This window comes from Phalacrocorax carbo, chromosome 8 (genome assembly GCF_963921805.1).
Source record: "Phalacrocorax carbo chromosome 8, bPhaCar2.1, whole genome shotgun sequence".
NCBI classification, from domain to species: Eukaryota; Metazoa; Chordata; class Aves; order Suliformes; family Phalacrocoracidae; genus Phalacrocorax; species Phalacrocorax carbo.
Window position 1 is genome coordinate 46222697 of NC_087520.1, and position 26242 is coordinate 46248938.

A 26242-nucleotide genomic window follows, 5' to 3' on the forward strand; every position below is an offset into this window, starting at 1 on the left:
GTACTCACGATGAGCGCCCGCCGGTACCCGCCCTCCGGCGCGGAGGTTCCGGTAGTATAGCGTTCCGCCTGTGGCTCTCTCTGCCCCTCGCTGTGAGCTCCGCCTCTACGGGGGACGGGGCCGTTCGGCTGAAGGCACCGCGCCGGGTCGCGGGCGGGCTGAGGGGTCTCCTGTTCTCTGACAGCCAGGCGGCGGTGGCGCCTCCGCGAGGGAGGGGCGGGCCGAGGCTGAGCCCGGTGCCAGTGCCGGGGGCTGCGGTCCCGCCGCTGCATCTCCCCGGGGCCGCGCAGCCCCGAGGGTAAGCGGGCCCGGCGCGAGTGCCGGGCGGTGCCCGCAGGCCCCTGCGGAGGCGGCTGCCCCGGGGCTGACGGTGGCCCGCGGAGGGAAGCAGCCCAGAGGCCCCCGCTCTGCGGTTCATTTCCAAACGGGTGCGTGAGTTCATAACGCACGTGATGGCTTTTAAATTAATAGTAAAATCGTGATTTTTTTTTTTTTTTTTTTTTTTTGACCTTGCAGGGTAAGCGACATTCTGGTGACCTCGGGTAGCACAGGGGCAGCCGCTTCCCGACCCGGGCGTGGGGAGAGACAGCGGCCAGCGGAGGGGGACAGGGCTTGGCGGCGCTTCGCGGGCTGCCCGCCGGGGTACGCGACCCGCGGCTGGCACGGATGAACTCCTCCGGGCGGCCGGGAGCTGCTGGCTGCGACGGATCCATGAAAAACAGGTGAGATGCTTCAGACAATGCAACAGGCCCCTGGGGCCTGCCGGCGGGGTCTCTGACAGCCAGCAGGGCACAGCCGCCGCCGTGCCGGGGGCTTCCCGGGGCCGGGGGCTTCCAGGGGACGTGCCTGTGCCCGCGCCCGTGCCCGCGCGGCGCGCTCTGGCGCCGCCGCCATCTTGCCCGTCTGTCTGTCCGGCGGCCCTTTGTCTGTCTGCGGCTCCCCGGCGCCTGCAGCGGGACCGGGTAAGGCGGGCCGGGGCCGGGGCCGTCCGCCCGCGAGGGGCGGGCCGGATCCTGCCGTCCGCCTTAGGGGCGGCAGCGTCGGCCCCTCTGCCTGCGAGGAGCCGGTGCGGTCTGTCTGTCCGCGTTGTCGGGCTGAGTCCCTCGGTCGTCCGGCGGCATCCTCGGGGGCCCGGGCTGGGCTCTTCCGTCCATGCTTCTGCCGGGGGAGCGGGGTCCGCTTGTCTGTGTGTCCGTCTGCTTACGGGCTGGATCCCTTCATCTGCCGCTTCCCGTCTGCTGGGACCGCCGGCTGGATCTTTGTGTCCGTCTGAGGCGGCTGACGGGATCCCCGTGTCCCGCCGTCCGTCGGTGGGAGGCTGACGGGACCCTTGTGTCTGTCTGTCTGGGGGTAAATGGGTTCAGCTCTTCCTTTTGTCTGTATGTCTGTCTGAGGGAACTGTTGGGATTGATTCCTTCCTCTGTCAGTCTGAGGACGAGGAGTCAATGTTTCCCCCCCGTGTAAGGTTTGAGGGCGTTGGTGTGTCCCCGCCTGTGAGGGACGAGGGGGTGCATCCTGCCCCCTGCGAGGAGGGGTATTGGTGGTCCCTCCCCACATGAGGGCAGGCGCTGTGTCCCTGGCCCTGCCTGCCCAGGGAGGTCCTGGCAGCAGGGAGGGTGCAGCAGCCCTGCTGTTTCCCTCTCCCTGTGCCTGTCTGCGAGGGTGGTGAGGTCCGTCCCTTTGAGGGGCATCTCTTTGGGCCAAGACTTGTCCGTGGCCTGGCCACACCTTCCTTCAGCTGCCACCACAGTGTCTGGAGCTGTGACCGCAGGGCAGCCGGTTCCCTCGTCTGCCTGGGCTATCCGGTGCCCAATGCCAGTTTTCTGGGCATGGTGCAGCCTTGTGCCCCCGCAGTCTCTCTCTGGGTGGGGGCCAGAGATAGGGCAGGGTCCGCAGGTTTGATTAGGCTCTTGCTCTATCGGCTGTGGAGGGAGAAGGGAGTTTGGGCTGAGATTGCAGTCACTCTTGAAGTGGGGCACTCTTAGCTTTTTATAGGCTGGGGACAGGACTGTGTACAACTTTGCTTGAGAACTGGGTGGGACTGCCCATACACGGTGGTTTGTGAAATGCTTGTGGATTGTTTGATGCTGGCACTGGATATGGCTGTGGTGATGCAGAACAAGGCCTGCAGGCAGAAGGGTGGGGAATGACCCTAACATAGTTGGCTGCATTTGGTCAGAGCCTCAGGAGGTGTCAGTGGTGTGTGTGACAGGCTCTTCTCTTCTCAGGTGAGCCCTCTGCTGAGGGAACGAACACTCTGTGCTCCCAGGTCAGGGAAACATGTCCCGTCGGAAACAGACCACTCCTAACAAAGTTCACTGTGAGTATTATATTACACAGCATTGTGGGATCCTTGCCCTAGCTGGATTGTTGTGGCGTGAGATGGGGAGGAGGGCAATGATGAAGAGGGGAATGGTGGTTACTCATGTTTCATCGTAGGGACTATAAGAAGAGAAACTGAGCTCTGTGCATCAGGGGAACTGGCTGTGTCCTGGCATGGCAGGACAGGGATAGGCTTGAACAAGCAACTAATGCTGTAAAGGTAGGTGTGTATGTGCAGGGCCTGTAGCTGTGCTTTGCATTCACACTGTCACAAGTGCAAGTTAGTATACTAAGAAATGTGCCTTCGGGGATCTGGTCCGCCTGGGGTAGTAAAGGAAGTTTTAGGCAAGGTGGTCTGAGTGTATGGCTGAAAGGCAGGATGTCCTGGGTTCTGATCTTTGGCCTACCACAGACTCAAATGACTGGCCTTGGACACGTTACTTAAGCTCCCTGTACCTCAATTTCCTGCCAGATAATGTAAGTAAAGCCATTTGCTCTTTCCTTGCAGGGAATGGGCAGTGGCTAAGTAATTTACTGGACAGATAAATGTTATCTGTCAGATCATTCCTGAGCTGAGCGGACGGATCTCTGTTTCTTCAGCATGGTCAAGACCCTGGCATTTGTTTGACAGTGAAAGGGCTGAAGATGCTATACATCAGCACTTCTTGTGGACAGGCTATAGTGAGATGTTAGTGGAGTTGGAAGACACGTATGGATGTTTGGCTGCAAAGGGGAAACTGCAGGTATATGGCTTTTGTTTGATTGCAGCAGAGGAAATCTGGGGGGACTGAAGCTATGCCCTTGTAGATACCCAGCTTTGTGGCTGGAGACATGTTTGGAATTTGGGCTGGAATGAGGAAAACAAATTTCTAATTCTATAGACATGTGAAAGCAAGGCTGATGAGAGGGCCCGAGGTACTGCTAAGCTGTAGTAACTGTCAGGAGTATGGGACAGAGAGCTGAATGCTGCAGCACTAACACTGCCTCACTTTGCTGATGCTGCTGGCTTGCATGCCTCTGTGTGTTTCTCTGTGCTGCCTTTTCGTATGGGTACGGCAACAGGAATCTATGCATGCTGTTCTCTGTACTAGGGGAGAATACATTCCGATATAGCCTAACACTTTGCACACTCAGTGAGTGTACCGGGGAGAATTACTCCTGCCTGGGTCTTGAAAGCCCCATTGGCTGCTAGAGCTAGGCGTGGGAGAGCTGACAAAGCTTTCCTTGGTGGCCAGCGTAAGAGTCTTGAGGCGTGGCTTTTGGCATCTGCACTGACTTGTGCTCTCCAATTCCTGCTTCTTGGTGCTGCATTCAACAGTGGGCATTTGCCTGAGAGTACATTAATGAATTTCAAATTGTCTTCCTTAGAGAAATTTGATATGTCCTGTGTTTTGTCATATGATACCAGTAACCCATCTTGTGTCCACATATTTTTGCTTCTGAGAGCGCCCAGATATTACTGCTGTCATTTAGATCAGACTTAAATAAGGTATGCACTTACACTGTCTCCCCTGGTGTAGACTCATGGTCTCTCATGTATGGAAACCAAGGGGCACAACAGCTCTAACGGTGCAGGTAGAGTTTCCATGGCGTTTAGGTGGGCTGTTTTCTGCACTCCACTGTGTAAGGGTTATGTTCTTCAGGATCTTGTACTATTTATACAAAACTATACATATTATGGAGTTCAGTTGTGCACTATTTTCACAGAGAACACTGCTTTTTTTAACTGCAATGCAAGTGATTGTATCTCCAGTTTTGGTCTCAGGGGAAGCTCTCTGACAAACATGCAACCAGCGGGCATGAGGTTGAGGTTATGGTATCTGGTATGCCATAGAGAGGAATTCTGGGACCTGTTCACCTCCTTTACATGTGGCACATTGCTACAGAGCAACTATTCAACAGGAGCAGCAAGTAGGACCACAAGAAAATAAAGGGACTGAAAGATAGAAGAAACATGTCAATGTGATGTCTCCACCTTGGGATGGAAAATCTTATCTTATGATGAACACCACCAAAAATCGTTGGGACTTCTCTGTCTACATAGCCTGCTGTGTATCTGGAGGGCCCAGAAATGCCATGCAGTGCACTGACGAGGATAATCGGAGAGAGCATCGGCTCCAAGAACTGGGTGAGCCAGCAGAATGAGGAGTCAGGCTGAGACATAGCAGACACATGACTACGACCTCTTCACAGAGACTGAAGTGGTTGGGAGGAGGGGAATAAAAGGGAGAGCAGGTATGCAGCTTTTTATGCAGTTGTCTGCAGCTGGGGTCTGATTTGGCAGGCTGCGGGGCTGGGGAAGTGCTTTCTGGATTTGCATAAATACCACTGTGGATATCTAATTGGACAAATTTGTGGGAGGATAGTGCCTACTTCTTCCTTGCATGGCCACTCTGTGTTATCTTCTTTCTTGGATTTACTAGGGCAGGCAACAGCTGCAGATCTCCTCTCCCTGGCTTGCTTGTTGCCACCTCTTTCCAGGGTTACTTTCCAGGCTTGGCATGGCCCTCATTTAACCTTGCCCTCACAGCAACATGGCTTGCTGTCCTGACTTAGCACAGAATCACTTTGTTTGGCATGCAGAGCAACTGTCTGGGAGGTTGTGTGTTTACAAGTCAAAACAGTTTTAAATGGAAGTTGACGTGTAAGGAAATTCAAAATAATATAGAAACAATGATAAAAATTACTATCATCACAAAAGTCTAATTGTGCATGATGGCCAGTCCTTCTACAGATTTAATTGCAGTCATTTCCCCTTTGGCAGGGCTGCAGCACATAATTGGCTCTTAATAAGTTAATTTTGTTTTGCCACATGGTGCTTGAAAAACACTTACACCTGACAAAGTGGTAACAAATAAAACTGTTATACTGGAATATACTTACTGGATTGCCCATTCCACATTGAACTGAAAAATACAATGCAGTTACGTTGTTCCTGTGGAGATATCTTAATTGGTTCAATTTGGTCTTTATTTTCTTCCAGACTCTAAAGTATAGAATCTCTCTAAGCAATTCTTCTGATCTTGCATTCAAGCCCATCCATCGCTGCGCTGTCACTCCATCGGTTATGGGCTACTCACTGTTCTTGTGCTTGCCAAAAATTCGCTGCAGGTGTTAGCGTGCACTTTTATTTTCTCTCCCTGCTGTCTCATGAGCTGCTTTTCTTTCTATTGCTTGTACCCTTTGCAAGTTATGCTTATTTTAGAACTCTTGAGAATGGCTTTTGTTAGTCAAATTAATTCCCAATTCCTAGCTCTATTTATCACAGTCCCAGTATCCCATTAATCCTCCATTTCCTTCCCTCTCCCTCTGATCCATACACATTCTGAACTCTCCAGTGTTCCTTGAATTCTGCTGTCTATAATATTCCCAGTTTGAAGAGAAAGTGGCTTGCAAGAAATAGCACCCAGCATTCAAAACAGAGCAGAGGAATGTTACTTGCATCAAAATCCTTGGTTCTTAAAGGGCTTTGTGGGCTGCCATTGTTAACTCTTTCAATTGTGTTGTTTTTCATTTCAGTAACCACTACAGCAGTGTGGACAACCCAGAATAGCGATGGGGCAGGTGGACTAGATTCACAGTGGTGGAAAGACTTGCAAATTTCAGGTCCAGGAAAGGAACACAGAGAAGACCTACATGAACAGGGACTTTAAACTGATGTACAAGGAGGGAATAAAGTGGCTCATCTCTGAGAGACCTTTCTGTTTAGGAAGGAAGACAGGGGAATGATGCAGTTTCTTTTGATTTTGTTTTGTGGATTTTGGGGTGGGAGTTGTTTGTTTGTGTGTTTATTTTCCAGAACACCTGAGAGTTATCCTGCATTCATACAGTTCAAGAAGGGAAGGGCTCAGGAAAAAAATCCTTTCTGGCTACCAAGTTGATACACCTCCAGATCCTAGCAGTCATAACTGCCCCTGTTGCACAGTACCACAGGGTTGCCCCCTACCTCCACAGCTGCTCACCTGGCATCCCACTCATTTACAAGATTATGGAGAGGAGAACTGGAATGCAAAGCAGAGGCATTTGTATGATCTTTCACTGTCCTACGTCTCTAGCTGTTTGTAAAACAAATACAGTGACTTGTTTTGGTGTTGTGGTCAGCCTGCAGCCCTTTTTGTGTTTAATAAAGAAACTTCTGGAGAAGAGTCTGTGAATTCAATATTGAGCATAACAACCTTTACTGGCAGTAGTAATCCTAAAGCTGTTGCCTGTCATACTCCCTTTCCAAATGAATGTAAGTGTATTCAGAGAGGGGTGGAGGTGGGGGTGTAAGCATCTGTATGTGAGTATGTGTGTGCAGAAACAATGAAAGTATAACCCTCTACCTATCAAACATTACAGCCCTAAAGCTTCATCAAAGTAGGACTTAGTCTATCAGTAGATGAACAGGACACTGTTCCCTAAGTTCTTTTGAAGGCAATATTAATTTAACACATAGGAAATTCTGTATAAGCTAAAGATAGCATTTTTAAAAGTTTGTCTTTCCCAGCTCCATGGTGCCTTTTAGATACAGGCTAGCGGAGAATGCACAAGATGTCATCTGCTAACAGCACCGGTTTGGTTAACAGTTTGCATTTCTGGCTGTAAGCTGATAGTTCTCTGCACTGCGCTGAATGAATGCTAACTTGGTTCTGGGTGTGTTGTACAGAGAGGCCACTGGCAGACATGATCGCTCTCGTAGTTGTTGTGATTGATGCTAATGTTACTGATAGGAGGAGTTCCCTCCTCGGTCAGCTCATATAAAGATCACAGTTTTTAAAATCCTGCAGACTGTCTGCATAGTCTGTGTATCTGAGCGGGAACCTACCTGCCATTAGACTCCAGGGTGCTGCTCAGTGGAAACATCAGCCGTCTGGAAGGGGAAAGGGGGAAGAAAACAAACATGTAACCGCTTCTACTAGCAGTTGCAGCAGTGTTTGGGAATCCTGTTTTGTAACTCTGTCACAGGTAGCATGTCTCCCACCATAGTTTTATATCTGTCCTGTGTTCTACAGGTTTTCTCATTTCACCATACTTTGTCTTGCAATGCTTTTTTGGTCTCTGGGCTTTTATCCTGGTGGTTCGTGGATATCTGCTTCTTGGAGAGGCACTGTAATTCTGTAGTGTCTGCTGTGCATAGAGTCTGTATCTCAGTCCTACCACTGTGAAGTTGTGGTGCAGACATAAAAGCAGCACTCCAGGTTATGAAAACCATTCAGTGCTGGAATGGCTTCTGATGCGGGTACATGTGTCACAGCAATCACAGCAGTACCCGCTGCTTTCAGTGACAAATAGATTTAGAGTGCTTCTCAGTACCTCTCTTCAGCCCACGTGGATTGTGTTCTCAAGTCTTCTCTACAGAAATCTCTCACATTTCTGAGACAGAATGATAAATGCCTTCAAATGCTTTTGGAAACCTCCGTGGGGATGTTGGGAACTAAAACTCTTCTCCCACTCTCAGTGAAACTTCTGAGAGTCTTTGAAATCTTCCATATATTACTGCTTTTTAAAGCACTGCCAGAAATTGAGAGGTAAGCACCAGAAAGGCAGTATGAGCGTGAATATGGGGCAAAGCTGGCTGACGCGGTTTAGCATGTGGGAATCTACCTGTCCTTGTAACAGGACTGTTGTGCTCTCAATGGGTCAAGAATTCAATTCCCTGGTTATACTGATGCCAGTTGTAGCCCTATACTAAAAGGTATAATTTTGTTCTGAAAGCTTTTGTTTTATGTGAAAAATGCACTGCGTCTTCCTTAGCATTTTCGCGTTTATGCTTTGGGTAGCTCTTGAGAACTTACAAATCAGTTGATAAATTTAACCCAAAAGCTAGCCCACTGGGAACTTGAGCACCTTGTCCCAAGCGCTCCCAGCTCATCCACTGAGAGACAAATCACAACAACACTGGGAACAAAGTCATTTGTTGATTTAATGTCCAAAGTAATGGTTGCCGTTTATTGTTATTCTTTGGAACCAAAAGTTTTCCTTAGCAGGGATTGCTGTAAGAAGTTTTCTTTCAGAGAAGCACAAATAATTGCCTTCTTTCAATGTGTTTGCCATCTCCTATTGAGTCAAGGTACTAGTGTTCAATGCCTTTCAACAAAACAGACTGAAAGCTATCCTAAACAAGCATCTCAGCTTTGTGTTCGTTCCCTTAGTTTTCTGTTTCGAGCATATGAAGTGTCTCAGATTTATTTTAGCCAGAGCCTCTCCTGGGCAAGACACGGTAGTGAAGCAAGTTATCCATCACATAAACCCCTCTACTCCACTCTCATGAGACCCACCTGCAGTACTGCATACAGCTCTGGGGCCCCCAACATAAGAAGGGCATGGACCTGTTAAAGCAGGTCCAGAGGAGGGCCACAAAGATGATCAGAGGGCTGGAGCACCTCTCCTGTGAAGAAAGGCTTAGAGAGTTGGGATTGTTCAGCCTGGAGAAGAGAAGGCTCTGGAAAGGCCTTATAACAGCCTTCCAGTACCTGAAGGGGGCCTAAAAGAAAGATGGAGCGGGACTTTTTACAAGGGCACGTAGTGATAGGACAAGGGGTAGTGGCTTCAAACTGAAAGAGGGTAAGTTTAGATTAGATGTAAGGAAGAAGTTCTTCATTAGGAGGGTGGTGAGGCACTGGAAATGGTTGCCCAGAGAAGTTGTGGATGTCCCATCCCAAGAAACATTTAAGGCCAGGCTGAATGGGGCTTTGAGCAACCTGGTCTAGTGGAAGGTCCCTGCCCATGGCAGGGGGGTTGGAACCTCTGGAAGATGATCTTTATCATCAAAGATGATCTTTAAGGTCCCTTCCAATCCAAACCATTCTATGAAAGCCATGGAATGGCACCAGTCTGACTCTTTGTCCTTGTGGCTGCTAGGGGAACAAGTCTTTGCAGGGCTGGAGGAGCAAGCCCGCCAAGCCATGATGAAAAACAACTTTCCTGGAGCTCTTGGGGACCAAAGGCCAGCCATTCATCCGCTGCAAGACCCTGACTCCAGCAGCAGTGAGTTCTGCCCCTTCCAATAATGGCAAGGTAGTGGACTGGGGAGAGTGGCAAGGGGTGAGGCTAGGTGCTGTACAGCTTGTGGCAGTCCTCTGAGGACCATCTTACCCATCCCCTCCTCTGGGTTAGCCCTTAGCTCCTGTGCAACAAACAGCAAGAGCAGGGCTGCTCCTTAAGGGAAGGCAAGCCCAGAGCCAAGGACCACCACAACACAGGTTGGCCAATGACCTCACCACTGGGATGTACTCCCAGTTTACCAGAGCAGGGTGGTGACAGCGGTGGGTCCAGCTGATGGTCCAGTGATTGCTAAGCAAGACAGGGTAACAGGCCAGGTCTAGGGACTCTACAGAATTTAAAGTCCAGTTTAAATGGAGCCCCTGGTCGGAGGGTGTGGATAGAGGTGCCAGATGATACCGGTCAGGACAATTAAGGCCTATGCCTGCCCTCAGGGTCCTGACACTTGGAATAACTTCTCATCATGTTCCAGGTGGCAGTGATGACGAGGAAACCACCCAGGATGAAGTTTCTTCCCATACGTCTGAGGAGGATGGCTCAATGGTGAAAGTGAAGAAAGAATTAGAGAATGCAGAACAACCTGTGGCTGGAACCCCACTGATCAGAGAAAATGAGGCAAGTGTGTACTGGCTCTGCACTCACCTTAGACTCCAGGGAGAGAGAAAGGCACTGTCTAAACACCTCCTCTCCCCACCATGGTTTCTCATCTTTTTTTCCCTTCTGCCTCCTCCAAACAATGTCTCCTGGCAAGAGGTAAGGGTATGAAGGGCTCTTGGGCTGCCAGGAACAGGAGACAGCAGGCACAAACTGCCATTCTCCTGGCCGGCCAAGATGATTGTGTAGAGTGTGCCCCCTTCCTTCAGTTCTGGTGCCTTTCTCTGGCTGGCTTCCCCTCCCCTTCTGCTACAGAGCAGGCCTTGTCTGCAAGAGCCTGGGTGTGAGTAAAGGCCATGAGGCCTCTGCCTGTTCTCCCTGAGACAGCAGGAGTTTTGCTTGGAGGCTTCATAAAGGAAGTTTCGGATTGCAGGAACACAAACCAGCCCCATCGGGACTGGGCATGCAGCGCTTGATCTGGTTAAGGCTGGTGTGCACTGCTGACTAGATACTAGGGGACGGTGGAGTGGCTGTGTGTGGGGGAATCTGTGTGCCTTACACAAAGCGGCTTTTCCTCCCTGTAGGTGCCTGAGAGTTTGAATGCTGACCCTATGCTGGGACTGTCACAGTGCCCCCTCTGCCAGCTGGAGTGTGGAAGCAGAGAGCAGCTCGTTGCTCATGTATACCAGGTAGGGGATGGTTCCAAACTGTGGCATATCTCTGGCCTTAAGCCCTTGAAGCCCCCTTAAGTCCCAGATCCAGAAACAACCCAAAGTACAGGGTGGCTTTGTTCTGGGCTTTGCAGTCACAGAACTGAGCTTCTAGCTAGGATGTGATTGCAGTTTACAGCAGTAAACTGTGTCCAGAGGGTGCCCTGGGGAAAGAATCAGCAAGGCACTGGTCTGCAGATCTGGAAAACACAACTCTATCCCAAGGCAGCCTCTGCACGCAGTTGCAGTCTAAGATCAGGCAGTTGCTTCAGATTAAACATGGAAGCAATTTTTACACCATTCAGTGAGATAAGAAGCCCTCCTCATCATCACTCAGTTCTTTATTTTGTACCTTTATCATAGTTCCTATCCATGAAAACAGCTGTTCTTCCTCTGAAATTATTCCAATATTGCAGGAAATGCGTGCTGGAATCTCCCAGGTTTTGTTGTCAGTACTCTCTTCACGGCAGAGTCTGTAAAAGAAGGAATGAAGCAGAACTGAATTGGCCACTTACCTGTACCAGCTGACTGTCTCTATCTAAGCGCTTCCTCACCAGCATCCTGCCTACTGTTAGTCCAGTCATGCTTTGTCCATCAACAGCAGCTCCTCAGGAGCATTTCTGAGAACAAGGGTCAGGTCTTATCATCCAAGTGTTTTGTCCTTAATTGTTTCTCTTGCACTGGAGTGGAGCTGTAGAAAGGTTGTCTCCTTGCTGTTTGTGTGACACCCCAGATGTCTTGAGCTTGGTCTAGGAGCTGTCAGACAGAGGTTTAGTGGTAAAGTGTTCCCATTCCAAGAGTCTGAACTGAATGGTTTGCTGTATCTGTTGAGCTTGCCTCAGACTGGGCAGGGAGCTGAGCAATTTGTAACTAACAACCTAGCGGTTGTTTTGCAGCACACTGCAGCTGTGGTGAGCGCCAAGAGCTACATGTGTCCTGTATGTGGCAGAGCCCTCAGCTCACCAGGATCCCTTGGGCGACATCTCCTGATCCACTCAGAGGACCAGCTGTCAAACTGTGCAGTGTGTGGAGCACGCTTCACCAGCCACGCCACATTCAACAGGTCAGGGTCACCCTGGCTGGTGAGTGGGCTAGGGTACCCACATTAAAAATTAGGTGGTTTGCCTTAAATGACACAGAAGTTGTGGCTCTGGATCCACCGAGGCCTGTAGGAGTGTTGTGAACACCCCCAGTGAGTGAGATTCCCTTCATCCCTTCCTGCCTGCAGCTCTGCATCACCTGCTAAGACCTCCACGGGCTGTGCTGCTAAAAGGGTGTTCCTTAGCTCTGTGAAGAACTGGAACTGTGCAGAAAGCACTGGGGTCTCCAGTCACTGGAGAACAATCAACTGCTTCCCTTGTCCAGCAATCCATCAGAGTAGGTCTGTACTGCCCAGATGGGTTCATAATTTCCAGAGCAGGACTACAGGCAGAAACCAAAATGTTCCTTGTTTGTGTCCTGCCTGGAGGAAGATTATCCACTCGCTAGTGGAATAGGGCTGAAAGGCGAAATCCAGAGATGATGGGGAGGAGCGGCTTGCTGGCTAATTCCTGCTCTTGCGCTCTTCCAAGCCAGATACTGCTCTGGGCTAACCTACTTCCTACCTCCGGATATGATGTTGCTTCATTTTAGATATTCAGATGTGTCTGTGGGCAGGAATGGCTTAGCAGAGGCCTCTGTCATGAGCTGTAGTATGGGCACTGTTCATTGCAGCCCCCTAGGGAGTCTGAGATGGGGACTCTTCCGTCAGCACTAAGTCTCTGACTCTCTGCTCTTTCTGCTTTCCAGTGAGAAGCTGCCAGAGGTGCTCAGTGCAGATCGCCTGCCGGCACCACAGAGCGAGGGCCCCTCCAGTGTTGAGGGGAAAGACATTGCCTTTCACACCCCTGTGTATCCTGCAGGCATCCTCCTAGTGTGCAACAACTGTGCTGCTTATCGTAAGCTGCTGGAGGCACAGACACCTGGCATGCGAAAGTGGGCACTTCGTCGGCAGAATGAGCCCTTGGAAGTGCGGCTGCAGCGTCTGGAGCGGGAGCGCACGGCCAAGAAGAGCCGGCGGGACAATGAGACACCTGAAGAACGGGAAGTAAGGCGTATGCGGGACCGAGAAGCTAAGCGCCTGCAGCGCATGCAAGAGACAGATGAACAGCGGGCACGGCGGCTGCAGAGAGACCGGGAAGCCATGCGACTGAAACGCGCGAATGAGACCCCAGAGAAACGACAGGCCCGGCTCATCCGGGAGCGCGAGGCCAAGAGGCTTAAGCGGCGCCTGGAGAAAATGGACATGATGCTCCGGGCACAGTTTGGTCAGGACCCCTCTGCCATGGCCGCTTTGGCAGCTGAAATGAACTTTTTCCAGCTGCCAGTGAGCAACGTGGAGCTGGAGAGTCAGCTGCTGGGCAAAATGACCTTTGAGGAGCAGAGCAACAGTGCACTGCATTAAGCAACAGCCAAGGACTGTGCCACCTCTGCTGCAGCTGCCACAGGTGCACTAGCAGGCTTCTGCACTCAGGAGGCTCCTGTGGGTCCCCTGGCTGATTCCCCCGACAGGTGGTTCTGGTTTTCTCCTGAACACAGGAGGAGAAGAGAGCTGAGGGAAGCCTGTCAAAGTAGCCCTGGTGGGAGCAGATTCTGAGGATGCAGTCTGCTCTGGGGGCCAAGTCACAGCCTGTGAACAGAGGGAAAATAAATTAATGTTCACATTTATTTAGTCCCCTTCTTTATCTTTTGCGCTTCATTCTGTTCTTGGACCCTTGCCCCATAGAAGGGTTTGGGCTGATGCAGTTCTGCTGTAGGTGAAAGCCTACTTCACAAAACGGGATCTTGTTTACTGCAGCACGAGTTATGGAGCTGAGTCGTCTGACAGTCCACGACTCCTCCAGGAATAAGTCCCTCACAGTTTGTGCCCATAAAAAGGAAGCAAAGGAGGATGTCACCTCCCTGGAAATGGCTGTGCACACCCTTTCTCTTAACACTATCATTATGTGCTTATTTGCAGTACATCCGTGGAAAAACTAAAAGGAAACTGAGTTCCTGTTCTAAGATACCCCATATAAACACTAACAGAAAGGCTGACTGAGGTAAGCAAACAGCAAACAAGTTTGCTGGTTTACTCACAAATTAATTTCTACTTAAACACTATTTCAGGTTTGCAAGTGAAAGAGTTGACTGAATGGTAAACAATAAAGTTAGGTCAGCTCTCTAGAACTGTGTGGATTTGCTTTCCACTTTCTTCAGCACTGTGAGCCCACAGGTGAGTACTGTATCCAGTTCTGGGCCCCTGCAGTGCAACAGAGGCACAGACATACTGGAGAGCATCTAGCAAAGGGCCACTAAGTTAATGGAGTGGAGCATCTCTCCTGTGAGGAAAGGCTGGGACTGTTCAGCCTAGAGAAGAGAAGGCTTGAGGGGGGCAAGGGGGATCTAATCAATGATTATAAATATCTGAAGGGAGAGTGTAAAGAAAATGAAGCCAGGCTCTTTGCAGTGGTGCCCAGTGATGGGACAAGAGGTGATGGGACAAGAGGTGATGGGACAAGAGGTGATGGGACAAGAGGTGATGGGACAAGAGGTGATGGGCACAAACGGAAACACAGGGAGTTCCCTCTGAACATCAGGAAACACTTTTTCACTGCGAGGGTGACTAAGCACTGGCACAGGTTACCCAGGGAAGTTGTGGAGTCTCCTACCCTGGAGATATTGAAAAGACACGGTCCTGGGCAGTTGGCTGTAGGTGGCCCTGCTTGAGTGGGGTGGGGGTGGGGTTGGACTAGATGACCTCTGGAAGTCCCTTCCCACCTCAACCATTCTGTGACTTCATATTAAGCTGAGCTTGTTCAATCATTTTAATACAGCCAAATGCAACACTGCTCATCTATGACCATGGATCACACTCAAGTTATTAATTCTCACAGTAAATTCCTCTGTGACCAACACTGACTTTCAGTGGTCACTGCAGATAACACTCTGAGGCGGGGGGGGCATTAGTAAACAAAACAACACAGGTAGAAAAGGAAGTTGCTTTTGCTTCCACACTCAGCAGCAAAACCAGTGAGAGGAACGTGGAAAAGGGGTGAGATGGGGAGGAGCCATGGACAGCTACAATAACCAAGTCTGGAAGAACCTGCCAGAGGGTAGGGAATTTAAGCCTTCTTTAGTTTATTCAAGAGGTAGCCAAGGTGAAATGTGATCATCCTCTGTACCTATATAAAAACGTTCCCATTGCTAATAGAAATCATTATGAAACTATGCAGCTATGGAAATTAAATCTAGGCATGTTTAAACTGGAAAAGGCAAAACATTAGCACAGAAGGACTCATGGAGGGGCAGAGGGGTGGTACGCTTTCCATTATTTGGTTTCTTTAAGAAGGAGCATCTAAAAATATATGCTGTAGCTTTGTGGTTTCCAAATGTCAGCCCACCAAACACTGGAGTGCCACACATCTATGTCTTGTATCCTCAAGACCCCCACTGCTTTCACAGCATTTCCAGTTAAGGCCTGCAGCACGGTTACATGGTGGTCTAAATAGATTAGGAGCTACTGCCTTCCCTCTGGTGTTTTTCTGCGTTAAGTCAGAAGTGGTGACCACAGGACTCCTGCTTGAGATCAGAAGAGTAAAGTTAAAAGAAGAAGCAAAACCTTTCAGCCAGTCTACTTAGAAATTTGATTTTTCCCCTCTTTTTTCAGTCTGAAATACTTTTGGTTAAAGTCCCTTAAAGCCCCAGTTAAATGCTTACAATAGTTGCCTTCAAAGTGCATAATGTTGCACTTTTTTCATGATAATGAACTAACCTTACAGTCTTGTGGATGCTCACTACAAAAAGCATTTGATCTTTTCACTACTAGTTTCTTCCATGTGCCACTGTAACATCTTGTTTCCTCACCTTACAGCAGCTGTTTTAACAGATCATTCATCACAGAGAACTGACATCCAGGAGCCATCCTTGCCTCTCTCACTTTGGGAAAAGGCACCAGATCTGGAAAGAGTCTATTCGGTTCTACGGTTACCTTGTTTGTTTCCTCCTCTGTTCTCTGAACTGATCTCTCACTTTTGTTCTTACCTCTGTCCGTTTTCATACTCAGACTGACAGTTTGCTTCTCATGATATTTGCTATTGCTCTATCTTGTGTGTTTTGCTTGGCCAGGAGAGATGTAGCTTCACTCTGCAAACTGTAGCTGAAGCTTCCCCCGCAGTGTCACTGGCATCTGATCATTATTCCAAGGGGTTCAAGAAAAAGGCCACATAAAAGCAAAAGTATTTGAACAAAAAATTATGGCTTAAAATCCATCTGTCAGACAGGCTTACCCTTGCCCTTGTCACAAGTCTCCAGATGACTCTGTGTAAGACCAGACAACCCACATCCAAATGATCACTGATTCTACAGACAAGCAAAAAGTCTCAAACACCAAAGGAAAAGCTATTGGTTTATATATAGAGATATATATATAGATATATACTGTGTTTACAGAGTCAACAAGTTAAATGCAATATTCATAAGAGCATTAACAATAAAAATACAATCTGTGTGTAGCCAAGTACAGACTTAAAATGGTAAAACAGGAAAAAGGATCTCACCAAAAGTACAAATATACAGTACAAATTGATTTATTTAAAACAGTTACAAAAAAAGCACAACAAAATAGAGATTATCCTTAGAATTATTAATGCTTTGTTAAAGATCAGGTAGGAGGAAAGGGGCCGGAACAAGGTCGGAGGGGAGCACCTGACTAGTTCTAAGGCTTTAGATACAATGCAGTCGGTTACATGTTAATACAGCCATTACATAACTGGGATTATAGTTGAGGGTTCAGCACTTATCTACAAAGACCTCCTTGCCTCAGGGCAGCCCAGCCAGTTCCCCCAGCGCGACACATCTGTTTCTCTGCTTTGCATGGGCAGACCCTCCCCTGGCGCTAAGGTGATGTGAAAGCGGAAAACAACTAGAATGTGCACGGGTGCGTTTGCAGGGTGGGGTGGCAGCAGCCTAGAAGGACGTTAGGGGCAAGTCCTGTCCTCTATGGACAGATGTGAAGACCGTGGAAGGGCCTCGACCATCAGCATTTTAAGCCATACATGGAACACACCCTGGGCCAAGCTCTGTACAGAATGTGCACTTGTAGCCATCTTAGCAGCTTCTGCAAAGTTTCAGGCCCTAGGACAGCCTGAAAGACAATGAGCAGTTGTGAGTGACGCTAGGGAAAGGCACATGTACTGCTGTGGGCAGGAACTAGCATTTGGGCCACTCAAGCTGCTGTAGTTTCTTTTACAATATTTTCTGAGTAACAAGGATTGTTAGTTCTCTACAGGGGAAAGTGACTTCAAGTGTGGGGTGGGGACGGGGGGGCAGGGACACTTAATGTGAAAAGTGCATTATACTTGCGCACCTGCTGGAAAGGGGAGGCAGAGGGGCCTCTGCAGCTTTCCTTCTTTCCAGACAGAGCTTCCTCTGCATAGTCTGGTAGTGATGAGCGCTCGTCGCTTGGAGCAAGTCTCATGTTCCTGGAGCAACAGTGTACACATAGCCTAGAAACAGGCCTGGCCTCTGCTGGGCAGACGACCCAAGGAATGTTTCATGAGATGGGACGGATGGCTACAGACATGCATTGTTGCATCCTACAGACTCTTGCCACAGAGTGTGAGCTGGATAGGACCAAGGCCAGGAGGCCTCCTCCTCTGGGGACGACAGACCGCAGCTTTCCTCCCCTTCACAATAGCAGCAGGAAAACAGTATATTTCTCTGAGAAGCCTGTCACGTCTCTGCCAGCAGAAAAGCCCGGATAACCATCTCATTCCACAATGTCCTCCTGGCTTATCTCCTCCTTTCCCTGTAAACCTAAGAAATAAAAGCCTCCTCCATGGGCTCATTCATAGCCTTTCTGCCTACAGCAGAGCCTGTCTCACACACTCCCTTTCTCAGGAGAGCCTCAATACTCAACACAACTACCCCACAGGTGCTGAGCAACACAGCCCAACCCAGTAAGGACAGATTCCAGTGATTATGAGTACTGCTAAGCTGGGCTAGAGGACCGCCAGTGGCCCTCTCCTGCCCACCATCTCTGGGGCAAGCAGCCAGCCCAGATTCTTCATCTCAATGTCCCACCATGAGATGTGCCCCAAACTGTTGTTTCCATAGAAGAGCTGGCAGCTGAAACACGCACAACAGTGGGACTGACAGGGAGTCTGGATAGAAGCACCGAGGTCAAATTCACTCTGGCCTGTTCCACAGAGCTCAGAACCGCACTCAGCAGATGCGTAGCTAGCCAAAGTCCAGGCCAGCGACCAGGTAAACACCAGGGTGAGCACCTTCACAGCCCTTCAGCTGCCTACAGTACAAAGCTATTTCAGCCACACAGCATCTTGCCTCATACTTCAGTGTCTGCCCTTTCAGACCACTGTTCAGTGGGGCTGAGATCTAGGAGTAGTAGTTACAGTAACACACGAGATAAGGCAGGCTCTCCAAACCCTCTCTCTAAAAGACAGACACTTCTGTGTTCAAAGATGCACATGAGGTACTCTGCACCCTTCAGCTGCTCACACATTCCCTCCGTGTGTGCAACCAGCCCATCTACATTCACTCAGCATACATATGCAAGATCCCTTTCTTAGCTCCCTGCCACAGTTCTGAATTCCTCTCCATGCACCATGCAAAGAACAGGCAAGAGAACCTGGCTTCCTCTGCCTTCTGCCTTTGGCCACAGACACCCTGGATATCCTGAGCATTAAGTACTAACCAACATTAATCGAGGTCTTTGCGTAGGAGAATCCAATGAACAGCAACTGTGAAACACATAAGGTGACGAGGTCAGGCACCTGGGCCCAGACAGTACGTTTTACTGACAAATGGTGCCATGAAAACAGCATCTGTTCCCACAGCTGCTGCATCCAGGAAGGCAGAATCTTCACATGAGAGTATTACCATGACTTCAGACATTTCAAATGCAGCTGACGAGATCGGAAGCAGTGTGTCATTTGGGGGAAGCTACATGTGATACAGGCAGCATCCTCATTCTGGAGAAACTCCCGTGAGGCACAAACACTGAAGGCATGAGTAGCATATGTCTCACCTAAGGCCTGAAGAGAAACTGTCCTCCTGGTGCAGGAATTTCAAAGGCAACAGAAATGGCTAGCAATGTGCTAGGAAAACAGGACTGGCGGCCTGGATGGAAGGACATTCTGGAGACTCCCTAATTTGCCCAATACCCAGGCAGAGCACCCCTCCGTCACACAGTCAAGTGAAGCCAACCGATTACAGGACACTTTCCTGGCAAGTGTGCAGAGCAGCCCTGAGACACCACCACTGCAAGCTGACCAAAGGACGGCTATGATGAGGAGAGGTGCTGACGCACAAGCCATTCAGGGAAAGAGACAAGTAGTGCCCTAGCAGCCAGGCATGCCTGACAGAAAACTTCAGGAAGATGATAAAAGGGAGATGGAAAACGGTATGCTGAACATCAGGAGCAGCATCAGGACTCTAGCAGGGACCTGCACACTGAAACGAAACCCTCTCAAAGAGCCTGGTCCTAGCACAGAGAGGGGCACCTTAATACAAGGAATACTTAACCCAAGTTAAGTCAGTGAAGACTTGTATCCTCAACATAATAGTGACTATTTTTTATTCTAGCTAAGCAGTTAGAGCTGGTGTCGTAACACACCACCAGAGAGGGCAAATTAGTGTAACTATAGGAGCCTTCACTTGAATGGAGTGTTATTACCATAACGAGGTATTAATATACATTTGTATTAAATCTCACCATGAAAAAGACTACTCTTGATTTTACCATGTTGTTCTACAAAGGAACTCCAAAGTGAAGCATCAGAAAAAAAAACAAAACCACAAGAACACCCCAAAATGCCCTATGATGCTGTGATATTTTTAGAGTCCCTACATTAACCATAGAACTGTACTTAGCAGAAACTTGGTACCTTGCCTGCACATGCACAAACACTTGTCTCTTGTCTAGAGCTTAGTCAGGAAACTGCCTGCAGGGAAGAATTAGCCATCTGGAAAGTTTTCTTCTGATTTAATTACAAAATAGTCTCAGTCTGCTCACAGCAAAAGGATGTTTCCATCCTTCCCTAGAGAATGCTGAATATATTTTACTCCAGCTTAAAACAAAAAACAAACCCCACAAAAAAACAACACCCCACCATAATCCAACGAAACAAAACCCCCAATGCCATTCATCCATAGGCTAAGCCTCTGCAAACACTGTAAGCCCAATATTTTTTGTTTAAGTTATTAACATGGGAAGAAAGATTCGATTTGGTGGCAAATAATTAAATGTCTTTTATAGCAGGAAACTGGTGTCTCCCATCCCAACTTGTGTTCCATCCCAAGTGCTCAAGTTCCCTATTCACTTATACCCAAACCCATCCTTTTGGTCCTTCCTCTTGAATTTCTGTGATTCATTCAGATCTGTACATTCTTTGCAAGAAGAAAGAGCAGTTGGATTCAGTGGAAGAGACATTAAACAGAACCACCAGAGAAGCATCTCTGTCCTGCCCTCAAGAGCTCCATCGGTGAACGGTCCTTATAAAGTGCATGTGTGAAGAAAAGGGATACTGGGAGTAGAGCCCCCTAAACTCCAGTGGGGACTCATCTCTCCCCAACATGAGAAAGGAGGAATAAAATCTTCAGGAATTTTATCTGCTACCTTAAGCCGTGTCTGCCCTCCTCATCTCCCCACCTATCCTGAATGCTTAGGCCCTGCCCTGCAGGGAATCAGTTATTCAGGGAGGTGTGAGAAAGCCCCAGCCTCCAGGCTCTGGAATGCTCTCATTGCAAGCTCAGGAGCACATCCCTGTTCTCTACCCCAGCTAGCCTGTTGCTGCTCCCTGAGGCACTGGAGCCCTCTTGATTCCCCAAGAGGAACGGGTCAGCCACTGAACTGGAATACATCCAGTCCTGCAGGGCAGAAAGCAGCCTTGCTGGTGAACCTGTCACAAAGTCTGTGCAATTTCTCCACCTGACGGTGAGGCTCACCTACAGGGGATGCCCTAGCTCACAGCCTCAAAGGGATCATTTCCCTGCATTAGAACGCCCTTCGATAGACAGCTTGACCTCCTGGGGAATGAAAGAGGGACGGAGCAGAGTGGGCCGAGGCTCCTCTGCCTGCATGCTGTATCTTTGGAAGCCTGGGGCTGTCCAGCTGTGTTGACTGCCAGTATCAGGCTGAGAAGGTTCTGCATGAGAGCTCTGGGCTGCACTGTCCCTATCTGTGTGGCTCTTCCTTTCAGCAGCTCTGTCAGATGGTTCTCTGGACCCCTGAGCTGTTCTGTCAGATCTCTCCCTCATAGATATCAACTGATCTGTGAGAGGGTAGTTAGCCTGAGAAGCAGAGTTGCCATTCATGCTCTGTAAACTGATTGATATGCAGACGTCACCCACTTGGAGCCTGTGACAGGGCAAAGCAAAGAGCTGAGCAGTCCGCCCTGGGCTACAGGAGGACCAACCCTGGCCATACACAAAGAAGGGATGCTCTGGGGGCACATCAATGCTCACTTTACTTTGTTGTTCCCCAACCACAAAATGCAGTGTGACAAGCCCAGGCCACTGGCTTTCCTGAACATCCACCACAGTGCTGGAGTCGATCTTCAGGCCCCCGCTCACCTCTGCACTGCGAACAAAGTCTTGAGTCTGCAGGTCCTCTACCCGCTTCAGCTCTCCTGTAGCCAGCTGGATGATGGCTCCCTTCATGAAGTGAGAGGGCAAATGTGAGGAGCTGGGTGGCTGCAGCTGGGCCAGGTCCTTTTCAAGCACACTTCCTCCAGCCTGTGCATCTGGGCTCCGCCTCACCAGGGTTTCTGAAGTGGAAGACCTGATGGGCTCAGATCCAACGGGAACCAGGACTGGCTTGCCGTTGGCTATCACCATTCCTTTGGTTAATTGTCTTTGTCTAACCGGCTCTTCAGGGGACATTACATACGGACTCCTGGACTGGCTTTTTGCAGCAGCAGCCCTTTCCACTGTGTTCCTCAGCGCGTCCTTTGACTCCCCCTGCTGATCAGGGATATTATGGCAAAGGTTTAAAGGGCTCGGCTCATCTTTCCTCTGGGCTGCCAGATTATGATAATCCTGAGATGCCAACACCCCCACCACCCTCTGGACCTCCAGATCAGCATCTGGGGTGCTTCTGTGAGCTGGCACAGAGACCTCTGTTCCCAACGTCTGGTAACCTGAAAGGAACTGTCCATCGACCACACATCCTCCTGTAGCCCCTGGCAGACAGTCTTCAGCTTTACTGCTGGCAGAGTCCACAGCCTCGCTGGTCCTCCTCGCCACATTATGCTCCAGATGCCTCTGTCCACCATTGGCAGCAGCTACCTCTGAGCTCAGCTGACTGTCTTGCTGAGGAGACTCTGGGCTTCCACCTGCTGTAGGTGTCTCATATGCTGAATACCCTGGTGGGAGGCGGGACATCTGATAATAAACCGGAATTCTACCTGGTGCAATATCTAACGGCTGGGTCCCAGCATGGTGCTGCATCTGGCCAGAAGGAGAGATTGCAGAAGCAGATTTGTTGAAGGTGTGGGTAGGAGAGGTAGTCTGGGGGGAGGGGGCGGCTTCTTCCGTGAAGAGAGAGGCATATGGCACAAAGTGGGGGACATGAGAGGCGGTGAGGTTGGTGGAGGGAGACAGGAGAGGACTAGGCAGGAAGCCAGGAGGGACAGCATAGGGCACTGTGTAATGCGAGCCGATGAACTGTAGGGATGTCGGAGGGATCTGCGCATAGTGGATGGGAGGGTAGGGCACCCCTGGGTGCTGGATTATTGGCGAGGTCACATTGAAGGCAGGAGGCAGGGGGCTCACGTTCACCACAGGGTGCAGGCCCGTGGGGGAGAAGGTGGCGGGTGGCACTGCCACTTTGTAGAGCATCCCATATTGGTCCACTGTCAGCCCCGCCACTGCTTCTGTGGCCTCGCCAGGGCCATAGCGCAGGGCCGCAGGACCCGGCCCAGCTGTCCGGGCCCACTCGGGGCCCTCGCCCGAGGCCTGGGCACCCCCCGCCCGTCCCGCCTCGGTGCCGGTGCTGGCGGCGGGAAGTTCCCGCTTCTTTGGCGGAAGGCACTCCTGGCTCCGCTCGTGGCCCGCTCTCATGGTGCCCCGCGGTGTCCCGGCAGCCCCGGCCGCGACACTCGTTCATGGGGGCACCCGCAGGGGCTGCCACACGCTGGCTCCCAGGTCCCCGGTGCCGGCCGCCGCCTCACCTGCGCCAGGAACAGAGGGAGCCGTGAGTCCCGGCCCCGCCGCCGAGCCGCTCGGGGCCCCGGGAGCGGCGGGAGCCCCCGAGCCCCGGCCCTAAGAACGAGCGAGACGACGACCGCCAGCCCTAGTCCGGGGCTCCGGCCCCAGGGACGGAGAGTGCCCGAGCCCAGTCGCCAGCCCCACCCCCGGCGTCCCGGCCCCGGCGCGCCCGAGGCGCCGCAGGCTCAGCCCGCCCCCGCCGGCCCGCCCGGTACCCCCCGCAGCCCGCGGCTCACCCGCCATCGCCCGGCTCCTCCTCCGCGACCCCCATCAGCCCCGGCGCCGCCCGCGGCCGCCTCCGGCCCGACCCCTCCCCGCACCAAGGCGCACGGCGATGACGCGCCGCCCCGCGCGACGGAAGTGCCTCACCCGTCGGCGGGGGCTGTGACGCCGCCGCGCCCGCGGCTGACGTCACGGGGCGTAGGCAGCGATGGTTGTCGCGGCAACCAGCCACGCCCGGCCGGGCCCGATGGCGCCGCGCTCGCCGCTCGCTCACGGGGCCACGCCTCCCGGGCGGACCGCCAGCGCGGGGGTCGTGCCGGGCACGGGGTTCTCCCGGCGGGGAACCGGCCGGAACGTGCTCCCCAGGGCGCAGGGCACCGCCGGCCTTGTCAGGCGTTCGTCGCCGTGCGCGCCTCTGGCGGCCCCTCCCGGCGGGCAGCCGGGAACGGGCGAGTCACCTGCCCGGTTCCACCCGCGGGCAGCCGGCGGTGCCGCCCTGCCGGGGTGCCTCCCCTGCCTCTGAGCGGCCGTTCGCCTTCCTTCTGAACGTGCCCCTTCTCTCTCGCACCCACGCTCCAGGCAGCCTCCTGCTTGTCCTGGTGCCGCCAGCGAGCCCCCGCGAGCCTGCAGTTGCTCGACATTCTGTGACAAAAGATGCTGGGAAGCGCAGAGGGAAAAGCTGCCTAGAGCAGGGCCGGCCCCGGGTCCCCTTCTCGAGACCACTCTGTCATTGTCGCACGCTGAGCTGCTCCCTCTCCGAGCCCCAGGGCCCGGGTCCGTGCGGCAGCATCCGTACGCCCGAGCAGCGCCGGCTCCGCGCAGCGCCCGGGGCTGGCGTGGTTCCCCGCCCCACCGGGGGAACAAGCCTGAGCCGTCCCTCGGCTGCTGCCGGTACCGCACGGCCCTGCTCGTCCCGGGTCCGGTCTCACGCACCTCCCCGGTCTGCTTTGCGGCCGCCGACGGCGGCCACGTTAAAGGCGCAGAGCTGAGCCGCTCGTGTCAGGAAAGCGTGACGCTGTCCCCGGAGTCACCGGTGAGCACTTAAAGGAGCGCAAGAAGCCGGCAGGCTGAGAGCACCGCCGCTGCGGCCAAGGCCGCCAGCCTCGCCCAGCAGCCGGGCTTTCCCCTCGGGCGGCGGGGCGGGCGGCCTGCGCGCACCCTGCGGACCCCATGGGCCCGGCCGCCCCGCGCCGCGGAACGCTGGTTGCGGGCGGCGCGACCCGCCCGGCCTCTCCACGGGACAGCGCTCGCCGCGGGGGACCGCCCCGCGCGTGACGTCATCAGTGACTGCCACGGAGCGCACGGACCGCTCTCGCAGGGCCGGATTCGCGGGTGCTTCCGCCAAGAAAAGTAGTGCGAGCGGCCTTTTCCGGCCCGTCGCCTCCGGTGGCCTGCCTTCCCCCTGCCGTTCCCGCCGCGGTCGCCGCGGCCCTGCCTCCCCGCTCGCGGCCGGTAGGGGCCGGGAGACTGAGGGGAGCTTGTCGGAGCGCGGATCCCTCCGCCTGCGGTATCGGTGCTGCGGCCGCGCCGCCGCCATTTTGAATGCCTGGCTCCTGCCGCTGCTGCTTCCTCCGCTGCAGGGACCGGCCCGGTGAGTGGGGCTGTGGGCGCCCGCGGCCCCGGCCCGTCCCCGTGCTGGCATTGGCCGCGCGACCGCTCCCGTCCTTAGCGATGCTCGCCAGGCTGGGCCTCCGCTGCCGCGCCCCGCGAGGTCCCGGCCGCGCGGGGCCCCAGCGCGCCTTCGCTGCTTCTACCCGCCGTCGAGCTCCGCGGTCGGGCCGCGGCCCCGCGCTAGCGCCGCGGGTTATTCTGCTGGTGGGGGCCGCTCGATGCCCTCCTGCGGTCTCCGCCGGCGCGACTCCCCGCGGGCCGCCTGCCCGCGCCGGCCGCGTTCGGCGCCTGTCCGCGGCCTGTGGCCCGGCCTCCGCCCGGCCGCCCGGGCCTGTCTCGGACTCTGCCCCGCGGTCCTGGGCTGGCCTGCTGCCTCCCGGGGCGTCGGGGAGCGCCGCTTGCTTGCTCGGCTTTTACCCGCTGGAAGGGCATTGCTGGCAGGATTCTCTCTGCTCCCCTCACCCCCTTGTTGCTGGGACTCTGGTGAGCTTGCACAGCGGTTTTTTTTTTTTTTTTGGAGTGGAAAGCGGAGACCTGCAGAAGTTCTGTCAGTGTGAAATGTTGCCTGAGTCTGTACTGGAGGCCCTTGAAGCCTAAGTAGCAGCTTGGGCTACTTCTTTGCATCTGTTTTTCCGTTGGTATTTTATTGCTTGTGCTGCACAACTGCTCAGAGCATTACAGTTAGCGTCTCTTTAATACTTAGAGAGTTTGCGTGTTGTCTTACGGTTACATGGATTTTAGTGGAAGCAAAAACCTATGATTTCTGGCCAAAAGCATTTGGAAGGAGCTGCAAGTATGGGTCTGTGTTTAGTGGTAGGCCGGTAGTTTGAGAATCCATCTGTAAAGACAGTTTCAAGTCCCTTCTTCAAGGTTGGTCGAGTTCTCTCTTTTCTCTAAAGTAAGACAAATTATAAGGGCTTTTTTATACTAAGTGTCGTTTTTAAAGTTTGCAGATAAAACACTTGTGTGTTTTATTACATTGTAAATGACGCTTAGTACTGTGTTTTAGTTTCTCATGCTTGAAGTGTTAATGGAACAGTATGGAGTCCCAATGGAACACCTTCGGAAGGGTGACGTGTCATGTGCCTGACCAGAAGGTGTATTTGGCCTATACTGGCTTAAATAAAGTTAAATACATATGTATTTTTCCCTGCATAGTACACCTAGTATCTTATGTTTAAAATGGCAGAGATTTTAATGTTGTTTTCTTTTTTTCCTGTTCTGCTTCTATGTGATAATGCACAGCTGTTCTTTATATGCCTGCTTCCCCCCCTCTACCCCCATGCTCCCCCCCCCCCCCCCAAACCACACTTGTTATTTTTTCCTTTGTTTATTTGCATGTCGTGTCCTATTGCCAAATTCCTTCTTTTGCCTACTTACGTGCAGTATTTGGTATGGGATTTGAAAACTTTACTGGGTACCTGAGAGGTCAATGAATGCAAGAGACTCTGTGTTTTCTCTGAGGGGTTCAGTGTGAGACCCTCAGTTCTTCCATGGTGGGAGGAGGAGAGGAAAGTATTAAAATTCCTGTGAGTTGAGAAGGGGAAAGTAAG

General features: G+C 52.1%; 3 protein-coding genes across 33 annotated transcripts in view; 2 read left to right on the forward strand and 1 right to left on the reverse strand.

Annotated features, from left to right (window-relative positions):
- Window positions 1-3: 3 nt before the first annotated feature.
- On the forward strand, window positions 4-13316 carry ZNF821 (zinc finger protein 821). 30 transcript variants are annotated; one of them, XM_064459880.1, is made up of 11 exons: window positions 4-92; window positions 517-722; window positions 2229-2320; window positions 2440-2542; window positions 2831-3065; window positions 4076-4450; window positions 5842-9291; window positions 9779-9921; window positions 10485-10589; window positions 11507-11673; window positions 12399-13316. In XM_064459880.1, the coding sequence occupies exons 7-11, from the start codon at window positions 9078-9080 to the stop codon at window positions 13051-13053; spliced, it is 1284 nt and encodes a 427-aa protein (XP_064315950.1). In that variant the 5' UTR covers window positions 4-92; window positions 517-722; window positions 2229-2320; window positions 2440-2542; window positions 2831-3065; window positions 4076-4450; window positions 5842-9077; the 3' UTR covers window positions 13054-13316. The 30 variants fall into 30 exon arrangements, with proteins under 30 accessions (XP_064315950.1, XP_064315951.1, XP_064315956.1 ...); XM_064459881.1 differs by having other exon boundaries at window positions 80-146; XM_064459886.1 differs by lacking the exon at window positions 4-92 and adding an exon at window positions 99-298 and having other exon boundaries at window positions 4076-4557.
- Window positions 10958-24309, reverse strand: ATXN1L (ataxin 1 like). Of its 2 annotated transcripts, XM_064459871.1 has the most exons (3): window positions 23093-24309; window positions 21222-22819; window positions 10958-11083 (listed from the first exon to the last, which is right to left on the reverse strand). In XM_064459871.1, exons 2-3 carry the CDS (start codon window positions 22707-22709, stop codon window positions 11072-11074), a joined length of 1500 nt encoding a protein of 499 aa, XP_064315941.1. In that variant the 5' UTR covers window positions 22710-22819; window positions 23093-24309; the 3' UTR covers window positions 10958-11071. The 2 variants fall into 2 exon arrangements, with proteins under 2 accessions (XP_064315941.1, XP_064315940.1); XM_064459870.1 differs by lacking the exon at window positions 10958-11083 and having other exon boundaries at window positions 16023-22819.
- Window positions 24310-24370: 61 nt separating this feature from the next.
- The window catches only part of AP1G1 (adaptor related protein complex 1 subunit gamma 1), a 51009-nt gene continuing 49137 nt past the window's right edge, over window positions 24371-26242 (forward strand). Inside the window, exon 1 of the mRNA XM_064459868.1 lies at window positions 24371-24669. The gene's annotated coding sequence lies outside the window, so the exon portion shown is untranslated. The remainder of the gene's footprint in view (window positions 24670-26242) is intronic.